The sequence below is a fragment of the Saccostrea cucullata genome, unplaced genomic scaffold (genome assembly GCF_032062105.1).
Source record: "Saccostrea cucullata isolate Sc308-1 unplaced genomic scaffold, CSIRO_AGI_Scuc_v1 ctg124, whole genome shotgun sequence".
NCBI lineage: Eukaryota > Metazoa > Mollusca > Bivalvia > Ostreida > Ostreidae > Saccostrea > Saccostrea cuccullata.
Genome location: NW_026927278.1, coordinates 268,926 through 283,459, shown reverse-complemented (window position 1 = coordinate 283,459; position 14,534 = coordinate 268,926). Strand labels below are relative to the sequence as shown.

At 32.6% G+C, this 14,534-nt stretch overlaps 1 protein-coding gene across 5 annotated transcripts; it reads right to left on the bottom strand.

Moving 5' to 3' along the window:
• Window positions 1–56: 56 nt before the first annotated feature.
• Window positions 57–13,359, bottom strand: LOC134273933 (prestin-like). 5 transcript variants are annotated; one of them, XM_062756153.1, is made up of 18 exons: window positions 13,275–13,359; window positions 5,488–5,864; window positions 5,270–5,380; window positions 4,922–5,166; window positions 4,673–4,837; window positions 4,426–4,581; window positions 4,068–4,150; window positions 3,691–3,952; window positions 3,503–3,580; window positions 3,261–3,356; window positions 2,695–2,801; window positions 2,532–2,601; window positions 2,263–2,427; window positions 1,855–2,151; window positions 1,690–1,744; window positions 1,482–1,606; window positions 1,252–1,337; window positions 57–420 (listed from the first exon to the last, which is right to left on the bottom strand). In XM_062756153.1, exons 2-17 carry the CDS (start codon window positions 5,807–5,809, stop codon window positions 1,257–1,259), a joined length of 2,418 nt encoding a protein of 805 aa, XP_062612137.1. In that variant the 5' UTR covers window positions 5,810–5,864; window positions 13,275–13,359; the 3' UTR covers window positions 57–420; window positions 1,252–1,256. The 5 variants fall into 5 exon arrangements, with proteins under 5 accessions (XP_062612137.1, XP_062612140.1, XP_062612139.1 ...); XM_062756156.1 differs by lacking the exon at window positions 13,275–13,359 and adding an exon at window positions 9,346–9,366; XM_062756155.1 differs by lacking the exon at window positions 13,275–13,359 and adding an exon at window positions 8,863–8,976.
• Between the last annotated feature and the right edge of the window lie 1,175 nt (window positions 13,360–14,534).

Here is a 14,534-nt window from a genome sequence, read left to right as displayed (position 1 = left end):
AGACCGTTTAACAATTGAAAATAAAACTATATGTATATACATATGTAACAATATATATGCAAGATAACAATATAACTGTCTACAAAATTGTACTTAGAAAGCACATTTATATACAAGTTATTTAATAACGCACTTTTTATGAAAAAATATACAAATAATACCACACATTTGGATTTACACGTCTTTTTTGACATGTGCATGACACATGCTCAAATGGAAGCATGTAAATCACCTAAAAAGGTCTTTATAATGTAAATGTAAAACCTCTGACGCAAACAAGATCTGACAAATAAATCTGAGGTGTAACATAACAAATCGTCAGTCTGAAATGTGGAATTATGGATGATAATACTCAAACAATAACACTCTCTTCTCTGTCCCTGCTTCAGTGTGTCGTTGTTACTAGATATGGATCGAATTCTGTAATAAAAAAGTATAAATAAGCCAAATATGTGGAAATGTCAAAATTGTGTTTGTGTTTTCTTTAATTTATCTATAACTAGTTATAAGTAATTGATTAAAATGCACAAACTAAAAAAAAAAAAGACTTTCTCTCAAGATAATTATTTGTTATTTTATTCATTTTAATTAAGGAACAAATTTAATTGCACATTTTTTTAAGCATGCAGAAATGTCATTGCACCAACACTAGAATTCACGACTGTGCAAGATATGATGAAAAAAAAAATAGTGACGGTATGCAAATATGATAAAAGATTTTTTTTAGAAAACCGTCACTTTTCCACAACCATAGTTGTTTGAATAATGTTTAAAAACGTAGATTCGGAGAATTAAAGAAAACTCGTGACTATCGTGTAAGATTTAAAGGAGAGTATTTATTACAATATTTTAATACGTGTACTGAAATATGTTTGTTTTATTTATAATGCCAATTTTATAAATTTAAATTGTCTAAAACGTGATGAAAACTGAAGAAAAAAACATGTAAAATAAATTAATAAATTCAAAATTTTTTTTGAAGAAATGGTTTCAGACAGATCTTGTATAAACTGATATCAAGTCCACTTAAATGATATACATATGTATCATGAAAACTGAAAAATTAAGAAGGATCAAGAACAAGAGATTAATAAAATAAAATATACTGAAAATGCAAAATGACCACCAACTGGGATAAAATTCCAACAAAAAGGTGAAAGAAACTTAAAAATTTTCAAGAAAAATACCCAAGGTACCAAGCTTTGGGAAAAGGTAATGGGTAAATGACCAAACAATGTAGCTAAATTGTACCTATACTAATAAAATTCCGCCATTAAATGGTCATTGACTTGAGAGTCGACCTCTTCTATAATAGTACACATCCTTTGTTTGGTTGACTATGTCAAAAGTGAATAATGAAATATATATTACATTTATACAGTCTGAATTCCCAAATCTTTCTTCTGAACTGAGGTACTTAAATACATTTGTAAATTTATAAATGTTTTAAGTAGTTATGGATTATAATAACAAAATCTCACCCCATCTGCGTATTCTCCCTCGCCTTCAAGGGTTGCTGCCACTACCGCGTCATGAACAGAAAGGTAGATCTGTGAATCGTATTTCTCGGTAAATCCCGTGGCTTCCAGCACTCGCCACACCTCATCTTAATAAAGAAAGGAGAACTTTGAAGATAAAAAAAGTATTTTTTGAATTCAACGAAACTAATATAAAAGTTCAGGTACATACCTCTTACAGCTGCAAGAAAAACGATTGTACCCACTGTTTTATACTCCTCAATGACCTAAAAATCAATAGAAGATGGATAATTATGAAATCAATGACTTTCTACAAATAATAACAATAAATTTTCAGCGATGACATTGATTTTCTCTGGAACAGACTAAAACAAACCTGTTTTAGAACTTTGCTGCCCACGGAGTCAATGAAGCACATACTGGAACAGTCAATGATAACGTGGTGCACGTATCCAAGGTTTCCGTGTCCACCTTTTATACTTCCTGTTCGTGACCTTAAACTACCTCCGTTGCTCTGAAGGTCAGATGTGCTATTGTTATGACTCAGCTCATTAGATGAGCCGTTGCTTATTGTCATGGATACACTTGGATGATCACCAAGACTTTGAGTTGGGGTTAAAGGTGGGTTGGGGTCAACATGGCTGTATGAACCACAGACTAAGGTCATCTGACTCTGTAAAGAAATGACCAGTCATGATACAGTGTACTTGTCAATATGGTGTCAATTGGAATAGGTCAATGCCAGATCAATGTAATCAGCATGGTTATTTTATCCTCTACCTACCACTCTGCGGAACTCCAATATAGAACCCAAACGTTTGATCTGCTTTCTAGCTCTCTCCGGCTTCAGACCAACGATCTGGAAAACCTGTTTCACGAACATATCACCGTTTGCATAGTACAGAGGTGAGTTAAAGCCAATCACCTTTATTCCATACTGAGACTGCGTCTGTAAAATAATTCAGATACATGTACATGTATATTCAAGGTAATTGTTTATTAATGGTAGACATTGCAAGTTACAGTTTTTGATTTCAATACCCTTCCCTTTACCTTTATGTATTTCTTCTCATCTGCAAACATTTCAACATCGGGAATCTTCTGCAAAGAAACTGCTTTGGCACTAAAATATTAAAGCAAAATGATAACGGAGATTTTTATGTACTAGAGTAAGTAATGTGTAGATAGAACCATACAAAATTTGCTGAAGGCTTACCATTGGGTTCTGACAACAACGGTCAGAAAGGAAAAGATAAGTCCAACCCATAGTCCGAGGTCAACGTATAAAATAACAACTGCTAGAAACGTTACCACCCATATCACCTGTAATTATAGCTTTTGAATTTATAGTTGAAACTTGTGTAACTGTGTTGATTGATATTTAGTTACGAGTTTAAAACGTTTTAAACTATTGTAAAATGATTCCTAACGTACATACTTGATTTACTCCCTAAAATCGAAAACATAAAAGCTTGTAAAACTGGAAGAGAACTTTAATTACGACTTGTATACATAAGCATCTGAAACCACTGAGTATTTTCAGTGTATATTTACTACACCAAAGTGTTTCATATCATTTGTAATATGAAACATGCAACAGGTGTAAGTGATTGTTATATTAAATATCAATATCACTCTTTCTGTTTTCTCTTGTGACTGTATACTGTCTACAGCTTATCAAAACCTGACAAAAACGCTGCATACATACGCAGCAGTACATTAGAGGTCATTCAATGCAGCTAAAATACGTAGTCTTTGGCTATATTGCACATCAATACTTACACAATCATATTTGGAAACTTTCCAGAGCTGCTTCAACTCAAAAATCTGAAGAAACATGCTTCTTAATGCCACCATGATGATCGAAGAAAGAACGCACTAAAACAATTCAAAGTTCATAAACAGTATGTCAAAATAATATTAATACTTCATAAACATGAATCTGGGTTTAATCTGCAATACTTACATTAGGGAGAGATTCAAATAAAGGACCAATTAAAAAGATCATAATCTGCAATACTTACATTAGGGAGAGATTCAAATAAAGGACCAATTAAAAGAATCACAACCAGTACCAAGGAGGCTGAGAACACACTTGTGAGCTGAAGAAAAGGTTATGTAAGAATGTTCACTAAAAAGATGTTCATTACAACAGTATGTATACGTACAAAAACCAAAGAATAAGTTGATAGAGTATTGTTTATAACCATACCTGGGTTCTCCCACCAGCGGAGTCTTGCACAGATGACCTAGATACAGAGGCTGCAAATGGATAACAAGAAAAGAAAGAACCAAAAATATTTCCGGCACCATATGCGATCAGCTCCTGGTTCGAGTCCATAGGGTAATTGTGTTTCTTTGCCATCAAGGCAGCTAAAGACACTGACTGAGCAAAGGCAACAATAGCGATGATAATAGCGTCACTGATATACTCAAAGGCATTCTTCAAATTGGGAACTTTTGGTTCTGGTAACCTAAAATATTTAAATGTTTTGAAAAATGTAATGTTTAAAAAATTCTTTTAAAGATTCTCAATATGAAATATCGTAATATTATATAGTGCAAGGAACATGATTTCTATAGACTCACCCTGCCGGAATTTTTCCAACAATTTTAACATTGTATTCTGTGTGGAAGTTAAAGAAATACGACAAGAGAGTACCAGCTACAACCTGCAGAAAAAATACTGCATACTAGAAGGCAAATAACAGAAGACGGCGAAAAGCCTCTACCCGCCCTGAGTTTACACCTGAGCTGTTAGTTTGTCATCAAAATTCACGACAATCAAAATATTTAAATTGAAACAATTGTACATATTAATGGTGCATGTCTTTTATTTTGAGTTTTGAGAGTAAAAGCGAATCAAAGGCTATAATGTTCATTGATAAAGCAATGTAATTAATCGTCGAATATAATAAAAAGAACTTATTTAAAAACTGAAACTCACCACAAACAGTTCAATTGGAATGGGAATCTTAAGCTTGTGCTTAAATCTGTGATTAATTTGAACCTTGACGATGTACAGTATCACCATACATATAGCGGAAATGATGACTGTCACGTAGTTGGTCTTAGCTATGTTTTCAAAGATTGCTTTGTATGTCTGAAAAAGAAATCAACTTCATGCAAAATTACCTCTTTGATGCTTTTTGAATAAGTTGTGTTAAAAAAAAATAAGTTTGAAGATGACTTACGTAAATGATTTGGAACAGATTGGGGAATCTTGGGATTTTCAATCCGAACACGTACTTGACCTGGCTAGTAAAAACATGAACTGCAGCCCCCGTGGTGAACCCACTGACTAGAGGGTCGGACATGTAGGTGGTCACGAGTCCAAGCCTACAGACTCCGAATATAACCTGACAACAAAAAATACCACTACAACATATCTGAACGTCAATTCAACTTTCGTGATCACAAAAAAAGGAAGTTCAGAAATATACCTGAACAACCCCGACAAGAAAGCACATGGATGAGGCGAGAGCTAGTTTTTGCATTATGAAGTCGTCCTGGTCGGAAGAGCCGATGGTGGGGACAATGGGGGTCAGGCTGATGGAGTTGTTCCCCTCCGTGTCGTTGAGGTATGTATTATTGGGATAAAAACTGGTCGGTGTAACAGACTTTGAGTTCAGTGGCGAAATATTTGATACCACTGAACCAGTCATCAAACTGACCACTGCTACTGTTCCTAAAAATAGTAGGGTCTGAGTTTTACACTTTGTTTTTGAAAAGGTTCTCTTTTTTTCTTTTGATAATTATTAGAGTAAAGTTGTTCTGCCTCATTTACATACCCATTGATATATGTCGAGATGTGCCAAAGAAAAAGTAAATCAGAACGGGAAAGAAAGCCATGTACAGTCCTACGACAGGGGGCATATCTGCTAACATGGCGTAGGCCATTCCTACAGGGAAAAAGATCTGTATATTAATATATCATGGTCAGAAAATATATAACGGAAAAAATATATTCAGTATCCATGCAACTCACGATAATATAATAAAAAATAACCTTGCGGAAGTTGCATAATTCCAACTGTGAATCCAGCAATGACGTCATTGGGTAAGTCTGTTTTTATTTTGTACTTTCTGTAAATTCTCAAAAAAGGCAAGACTTTTTCTACACATTTTTTCTTGTTGGAACAACTGACAAATTTCTTGGCCGACTTTTTACACTTTTCAGCAAAGGTCAGTTCCGGTTCTTCCTTACGGTACTCCTTTCGGAAGGCTGAGGTGTGATAGAGATCTTCCTTTTTGTCCTCGGAGTAATTTTTTCCCGAGTCTGTCAATTGATCAGGGGGAATATCCCCTATATTCATTTTAAAAGTGCTCATTTAGCTTGTTTTTCCAATAGCCACTCACTCCAACGAAGAACAGAATGCGATCGATCTGCAAAAATAAATGGTAATGCATTGACAAGAAATTTAATTATGTTAAATACAACTAATTATCCCGTATTGAGAGTCTCACCTGTGGAGACTGATTTGATGGATCAACTGTTTCCTCGCATTCTGAACTCTTTTGGTAGTCAAAAGAAAAATATTGTAAAACTACTTAATGAATGTTTTGATTTTGCTTTATATATTCTTTATGGTTTTGACAGGAGTTCACATATGACGAAGACGCGGAGATTGATTTCAAAACAAAATGACCTCATGATGATTTTTAAGTTGTGTTTTTTCGACTCATGAATGGTTTGTTTACATATATTACCTGTGTTTACACCAGAAGAACCAACGTATTATGTAATTTTTTACGAATGCTTTAAAGCAAATTGTTACTGGACACCTTTATTTTGACAACTGGTAGCGTATATATCCAGAGGATATCAAGTAATTATATCTTAAATAATAAACAATCTCTGTATTTACTATTAGCTGTATTCCATATTCAATATACATTCTGATCCATTATATTTTTCTGCCCGAAAATTGAAGTAGAGTTTTTACTTAGTTTTTGTATGTTTTTAATTCTGATCGAGTATTTAATTTTTGTTTAAAACTTTTCTTGTCTTTTTTCAATTATCTATATGTATTTCGAAAATTTCTTGGTATACAGTTCAAAGTATGCACTTAAAAAAGGAGATTTTTACAAAAGAAGTATCAAAGTAGTTGTTGAAGTGTTGGTTAGACACTTAACATAACTTTGTGTGTTAGTTTAACGTTTTCCATTTGTGAAGCCTCGGGATTGCAATGGATTTATGATATTGCTGTTATTATAAAAAAGGGTGGGTTTTTTTGCATAAATATGTTCAAAACATTACATGTATTACTAATATAATGGAAACTTTCTTTCAGTGATTTTTTTTTTTAATTTGAATAATAGTTTTACTCAAGGAATTTACACATTATGCATGCAAAACATCTTTTCAATTTCACCTTGTAATTTTATTTCGCATTTTATTTATTATGATAATCAAATAAGTTTGTATTCGTCTCTTATTTTTTCCTCATAAGACAAATTTAAAGGTCAAGGTTGATGATTTTTAATAACTTAATTGATTCTTAACCAAGTCAAAATAATTTTTGTAATATTGTTTTGATTCTTTTGTTCATTACTTTTCTATACCATTGAACAAATGTCTACCTTTTTTTCAGCCAGAAAGTAAAATTAGGTATTGTTTGACATAAATGATAATTTAGATGAAATGTGGATGTATATAGCGAACAGAAATTAAGCTGAAAAGTCCATTGAAAGAATACAAATTGGGAGCAGAGCAAACGAATGTCTGTAAAACATTAAAGGTGGGAAAGAGGCCAAGGAAGGTCAAGTTCCCGTACGACCCCTTAACACCCATCGTGTGCTACTTGTCATGATCGTGAAAACAGAAAACGGTAGACAACTCAGTGTGTGAGAATGGCTTTACAATTAGTGTGAAAGACATCAGTCAGCATTTGACTTAATAATATATTGCATTTTCTGATAAGTTATTGTATCGACAAAAGAGTGGGAAATATAAACATCTGATATTTTTGTTTCATCAACATGATTGTCAATAGTTTGCCTCGTTTCTTCTTACTCAGAGCATCTTTTGCGTATAGAATAAACTGGGAGATATATATACTCTGTATGCAGGTTATAAAGTTATATTGCTACTGACGGTAGAATAGTTAAATTCATGATGTCTTTTTTTAAAGTAGGTAACTACTCACTTCTATTTCATGTAAAAATCAAAAAATGAGATAGATTTGTGAGATGCTGTGGTATCTTTAAATTCAAGTTCTAAGGAGTATATCAATTCAACGTAGGAGTAAAAATCAACATTGTTAATTGTCAATATGTCGTCGATTTAACTAAAAGTTGGAATGAATGCCACATGAGACTTCATTTAAGGCAAAACTTTTTGAATAATCAGTAATTTCTTTTATATCAATCACTGTCCAATAAAAGGAAATGGGAACCAATATTAATTGTTTCAAATTTTTTTGAATGTCAGCCCTCAAAAAAATCTTAATATTCTTGCTTTTCATAAACAAAATACACAAGATTTTAAGAAGTTAAGGTCAAGATCTAGTAAATAACTTGAGAGTAATTTTTGGGGCTAGATCCATTTTGACGTCATAATCAATTTCAACTTTCTTTTTCCCGTACTTTACGGCTTTGGCAGAATTTTGTAGGAAATATTGTACTTTCATGTCATTCAATTTGAAATAATATGAAAACTAAACCGGATACCTATATCAAATTTGATATTGATTTAAAGAACAGACCATGAACATACTAATTACCGTTTTCTGAGAGACTGTAGGCAATCTAGATAATTTCCTTAGCCGAATATGAAAAAAACTCCAATATTCATGACTGGTTTTTTTTAATTTTGCATTGAAAATGACAGTTTAAAATACAGTTTTTCATCTTGTTTACAAAATTACACACCTTATTTGATTAAAGGAATGTATTTCTCAAGTTTTATAAATCTGTAGGCACCTTTCATTTACTAGATCTTGACCTTAATTACATTAAATATTTTATAGATTTCCTCATTATTACTACATAAAATGCACAATACTACTCTAGCTATCACGAGTTCCATCACCCATAGTCCATTTTTTTTTTTAAATTTTTGATTTGTTTAGTTTTATTCTGGACTGCAGAAAGAAATCCCATATCAAGATGTCTTCATTCATAGAACAACATTCTCTCTTTTTGCGGAGGTTTGATGCTCTAAATGCATCTATGTATTTCAGCATTGTTTTCCAGCAATTAGACATGCATTTTCTTTGAGAAAATTCAAGGGAAGAAAAATAATAATGATAAAACACTGACAAGTCTCTAAATAAAAAAAAAAAAATTATAAAAACGTTTGATTTTTTATATGCGTGTTTCTACAGATATATATAAGTGATTAATAAACCCATGATATAGTACATTTTGTTACAAAAATTACCTTGAAGAAGTAGTGTTGAGTCTTTGGTCACTGACGACGCAGTCTAATAAACCAGGGATATCATACATTTTGTTACAATTATAATTGCTTGTGACGTCAATGACTTGCACTGAGATACAAATAAGACTGTAAAACAATTTGTCACAGTTCCCAAATCATTTCTTTTTTTTCGAAAGTGATAGATGCACACCCAGCTAAATGTCATTCTTTTCTAACAATGATCCTCAAAATTCAATCAGTTATTCAGGAAAAAGGCACTTTTAAGATATGATCAAAGAGATTTTTGCAGGAGAAAATGTGAGCACAATAACTCCGAATGTTACCATATTTGTATGAACAATCGTTCAGGTATATTGATTTGAGGAAACTGGCACAGTGACACGTTTATCAAAATGACTGGCTACCAAACAATATTTCATCTCCAAAATCTTGAGGTTATAATACACATGATTACTGAGACTGTTCAAAATAAGTGACACTTACTTTTTTCGTTTGTGTTTATAGATGTAAGACCACGTAACACCTGTTTCCATTCTGACTAGTTAGTTATACACTGTAGTTGGCATGTTTTCTCTTTTCATGTGAGGTTTTAGCAATATTTCTCTCTATACAACACCAAATACTGGTCATATCGACTGACAGTCTAGTTACTAGCATTTCACACGAAAAAGGGCATTTTTAAAAGAGAGAAAAAAATCCATATTTTACAAGCTGTTGAACCTGCAACATTTAGAATCCGACACTGCCTATCCCCAACAGTGTATTGCACTGTATATTATAAACTTTGATAAAACTTTTTATGTTTTAAATCTGTCTGTTAGATTGATTACAAGGATGTTCAATTTGTACATAATATCAATCAATTAAATTCAATCTTTGCATAAGAATTAGTAGAGTAAGCGATAAATATCTAGGAAATAGCTGATGCATTTAAATCGCGAGATGGTAGAAGACGGTACATCTGATTGTTATAAATGTTACTGCATACAAAAAGTAGAAAAACTGAATAATTATATGTAGCCATGTCTAAATATCAGCAAACCGGAAAGATGTAACGCGATCGGTGGTATTTGATATCAATGGAGCGCGTTATTTACTGAATCAATGCGGACAACAGTTGTAATACCAACAGGTGCTAGATCGATCACTAATATCTGTCACATCTTTTAACAATTGAAATAAGTTCCTCGGTCTTTCTTAAATACTGGAAAATGCACCATTTTTTCAAACATGGTATTAAACAAACAATATTATGATTAGAATCTATTAGAATTATTAGAAGAAACTTATAACAAGTCTGTAATTCTTGTTAAATAAATCCCTTCAGGAGAAATACCATTGCTAGAAACAAGTAATAAAGCTAAAATCTTAATCTGACATCTCGTTCTGCGCAAAAAGCAAATCAGCAAAAGTTCAACACATTTTCCCTTTCAAAAAAAAAAAATAGTTTTAGATATATCATCTTACCTTAATGTTAAAAATTCAATAAATTTCCACTTCAATGAATTCAAGATTTTTGAATTTTATGAAACGGAAAGATAACAGTATATGCACAGCATTATTTCCAAATATAAAGTTTGTCAACTTAATAGTACCCCTTTGCTTTTTAGGATGTCCAGTTTATTTGATTCAGAATAGGATCTGCCATTTTTATGCATAATTTCTCACTTATATGCCATTGCATCGTAAGGAGAAAAATGTAGATACAAGTGGTTCTGTCATCGGATAGGACAGAAAGTAATAGTAAATGTTTTATATTCCGATAAAAAAATGATTAATGTTTAGGAAGAAGTGTAAATTGGTTCACAATCAATAATAGTATTCAACACGCGTGTGAATGCCCGTGGGTTAAGTGTTAAATAGACTATTGTACACGCTAAAAGATATATTTTATTACCTGCACAATTTGTTTTGTTCTTAATAAATTAAGAATATGTCAAGTCCGATTGTCAATGCGTATACAAGAAATGCAGCCATTATCATAAAATATTAGCAGAAAAAAATTGAGAATTTCAGTTTCCCCTTTTTATTGTTTAGAATCTGTGTCAACAGATGTATGGTATCATTTTGCGTCTGAAGAAATGAGCAATATATCATATAAACAATAATTTATGTTAACATTTAGAAGAGAGAACTAATTTGTTAGCGGTGCTAAGACATGATGGGCTACTCGACTGTCCTTTACTAAGGGTGTTGACCAACAAATGGATGAAATCTGTCGACCTCAACACACTAGATTACAAGCTCAAGCAGAAACCAATAAATTAAACCACACATGTATATACTGCAAGATTGATAAAGGAATGAAGAAGGACCCATTGTCCTTGAGTCCTTGATGTAGCAAGTGACTTTGGAATAATTACAGGTAGAGAACATCATGCCCTTTATTTGTGAATCATTTATTTCTTATACACCGCTTCTTGCATCTTGATATTCGTTTTTCAAAACTATAATTTAGGTATGATTTAGGTATTGATAAAAAAAAAGGAATAGTCCAATTAGAGATATAATTTTTTTTTTAAAGTAAATAGTAAACAAATGTATTACCATACTCAAAATGCATCTTCCTTACATTTTTAAAGCTTTTATGCTCATGAAGAAGTTTATTGTAAACTCTCTTTATTTTTTTTCAAGCAATATGCAATGATTATAGGTGATTTCTAACTGGTAGAAATTCTGGACTGGTAGGAAACAGGTTTTGCAGATAAAAAGTATGACAGTATCCATTCGAGGCGGATCCATAATTTTTTTCGGGTGGGGGACACATCTAATCTAACAAATTTCGGACAAGAATGTGTTTTGACAAGCTCCCTATCCTAAAAAAGAATATTTTTCCAAAACCCAAAACCCTATTTCGTGCATAGGATTGGTTGTAGGGCCTTAGGAAGAAGTCATTTTTCTAAGTGATATATGAAGAAAACAGACAGTTATCAAGAGTGCATTGAAACAATACAAATGGGGCGCAGAACAACCACAGACCTCTAAAAACATCAGGAATGGGATCAGGTGCCATGGAGGTGTAAGCATCCCTTGTCGACCGGTCACACCTGCCTGGTTTACATGATCGGAAAACAGAAAAATCCACAGAATTCACTGTGTAAAAAAGACCTATCCGTTTGTGTGAAAAACGTCAGTCGGCATTTGACTTTGCTCTAGATTTGATTGTTTTTGCTGACATTGTCATTGTATCGACTTGTTTATAAATAGTTTGCAACATTTTAGAAATTGGCCAAATATGTTCTTACATACCGAATCAACTGGAAGACATAAACTCCATATGGAGTTGATAAGAGTACTCGTATATTGCTTCATAAGTAAGGGAAGTTGACGATAGAAAAGTTACAGTCATCACGTTTATCCTAATATTCTATTTTTAGGTTACAATTAACGTCTTTTCTAGGAAAATACCCAAACATGAAACAGGTCAATTTTTTTTCAGATGTATATGACCCTCCGTTCCATTATAATAGGGGTTCGTGTTTCAAGGTTATCTTTTCCTTACTTTAAAATTTCCTTCAAAATTTAATTAATCTGAACATTCCAGAGTGTCTAGACCTACACACCTCCCGACCCCTTCAAATGAAATCCATACTGAAAAAAGGGAGCCCCATCTGACTCAGCTGTTTTTACAATAAAAATGGAAGCTGGGCTTATGCATTTTTAAATTATTATATTTCAAAAAGAGAAAAGATTATCTGGTTTGAAATGTAAATCTAAATGATGAAATGATGAATATTTTGACGTTGAATATTAAAGCCATCGCTCCTACCAATAAAAAATTATGGGCAAGGTTGAATTTTTTTGTGTACAAACAGACAGACGAACAGACAGGGTAGAATGTTTATTTCCGAATCCATGGTAATGGGGACATAAAACAAACAGAGAGAAAGCCCTCAGCACTTATCGAAACCACCAACAAAAAGAAAAAAAATCTGATTAGAACAAATCAAACACTTAGAAGTAGTAACATTTTATCACGTTATACAGTTTAACATAAGAATTCACCACATTTAGGCAATATACGATAATAGTTTTTAAAAACATCAGTGTTGCCGACAGAAAACAGACAAATTAATTACCAAAAAAATGAGAACAAAAACCAGTCGGACATGAAACAATTCTGATATCCCGCTTACTGTGTGAAACAGTCCTTTAGTAAATTCAAAGTAAAAAAATTATGTTTTATTATAATTCCTATATAATAATAATAATAATAATAATAATAATAATTCAATCAATAAATAACGAGAAAAAATTCAAATATTAATTTGTTGCAAAGCAATTTTCCTTGCTTTTTTATTACTATATAATGTATTATTCCATATTTCAACATAACATTACTTACAGATAGATAATCAAATGCAGAATGAAATGTTGCACAAATTATGAGATGTGTGTGGTTTTCTACTCACCGTGAACCTTCTCGTGCCCCAGAGAAAAGTGAAGGACCACGACCTAATGTATCCGGCCTGCTTTCTCATGACGTGGAGCCCGCGTCACCACTGGAACTTAATTAACAACAGGTAAACATGCATTTTTTCATGTATGCTCTTAAAATAAACCAGATAAACTGGCTTTGTAATTAACAGACTTGGGGGAAAAAAATTTGAGAGAGAAAACAAAAAGAAAAAACAAAACATAAGGAATTCTAAGTAAAAATTTTATTTCCATTGGTTAATTTACATTTATTTTATTTTTGATTTTAGATACTTGTGTCTATTATTACATTTCATAATATACCAAACTTCTCTCCAACGAAATATGTGGAGAAAAAGAACAGAAATCGAGCTCAAACGTCCATTAAACCTTATAAAGATAGGAGCAGAGCAAACACGAACTTCCAAAACATCAGAGGTGGGATCAGTTGCCATGGAAGAATGAGCATCCCCTGCCGACCGGTCACATCCGCCGTGTGCTCCGTGTGTGTGTTCGCAGTCATGATCGGAAAATAACGGAAAAATCAGTCAACAAATCAGTTAATATTGGCCTAACAATCAGTACGAAAAATAAAATCAGTCAGTATCTGACTTAATGATAAATTGTATTTGCTGACAATGTCATTGTATCGACCATAGAACTTACAAAATTATCACTTAAAACGAGCATTTCACCTCAAAATATCCATTTTTGATCTCTAAAACAATCGTGAAATCATGTGACATGGAGGGGTAAATATAGACTGTACGTACGTAGAATATGCTCTGCGTATAGAGGCAACTTGAAATACAGGGGATAATGAAATAATGCCACAGAAATAAGCGAAGTTAACATTGGCAAAATAAAGCCAAAACGTTGATAATAAAGTTCTGTTGTAAGTTATTGAGTAACGCCTTCTTCTTTAAAATATCTTAATATGAAACAGACATGTCAGACTTTGTGGTATCTCAAGTTCAAAGAGATATATCGAATTAATGGAGGAAGGAATATGAATTTTGAGATGAGACCTCGTCGATATACCTAAATGTTGAATTGAAGGTCACTGCAAGAGACTTCGATTATTTTTTGGAAGACTTGATCTGCAGAAATTACAAATATTCTAAATCAGAAATTTAAGCACCTTTTAAATGTCAACTTCGAAGTATCTGTGTGTACAATTAGAAAGGTTTGTACAAAATGTTTTGTAAATGACCAATGACAAGGTAAGTAAATTTAAATCACCGTAAAAGCAGCTG

What these genes read in the sequence shown, in the direction of transcription:
- LOC134273933 (XM_062756153.1), bottom strand. Translation starts at nt 5,809, where the DNA reads ATGAGCACTTTTAAAATGAATATAGGGGATATTCCCCCTGATCAATTG. An exon ending in GTTGGAAAAATTCCGGCAGG is followed by an intron (nt 3,953 to 4,067) that starts GTGAGTCTATAG and finishes TAAATATTTTAG; the next exon opens with GTTACCAGAACCAAAAGTTC. An exon ending in CCGCTGGTGGGAGAACCCAG is followed by an intron (nt 3,581 to 3,690) that starts GTATGGTTATAA and finishes CCTTTTCTTCAG; the next exon opens with CTCACAAGTGTGTTCTCAGC.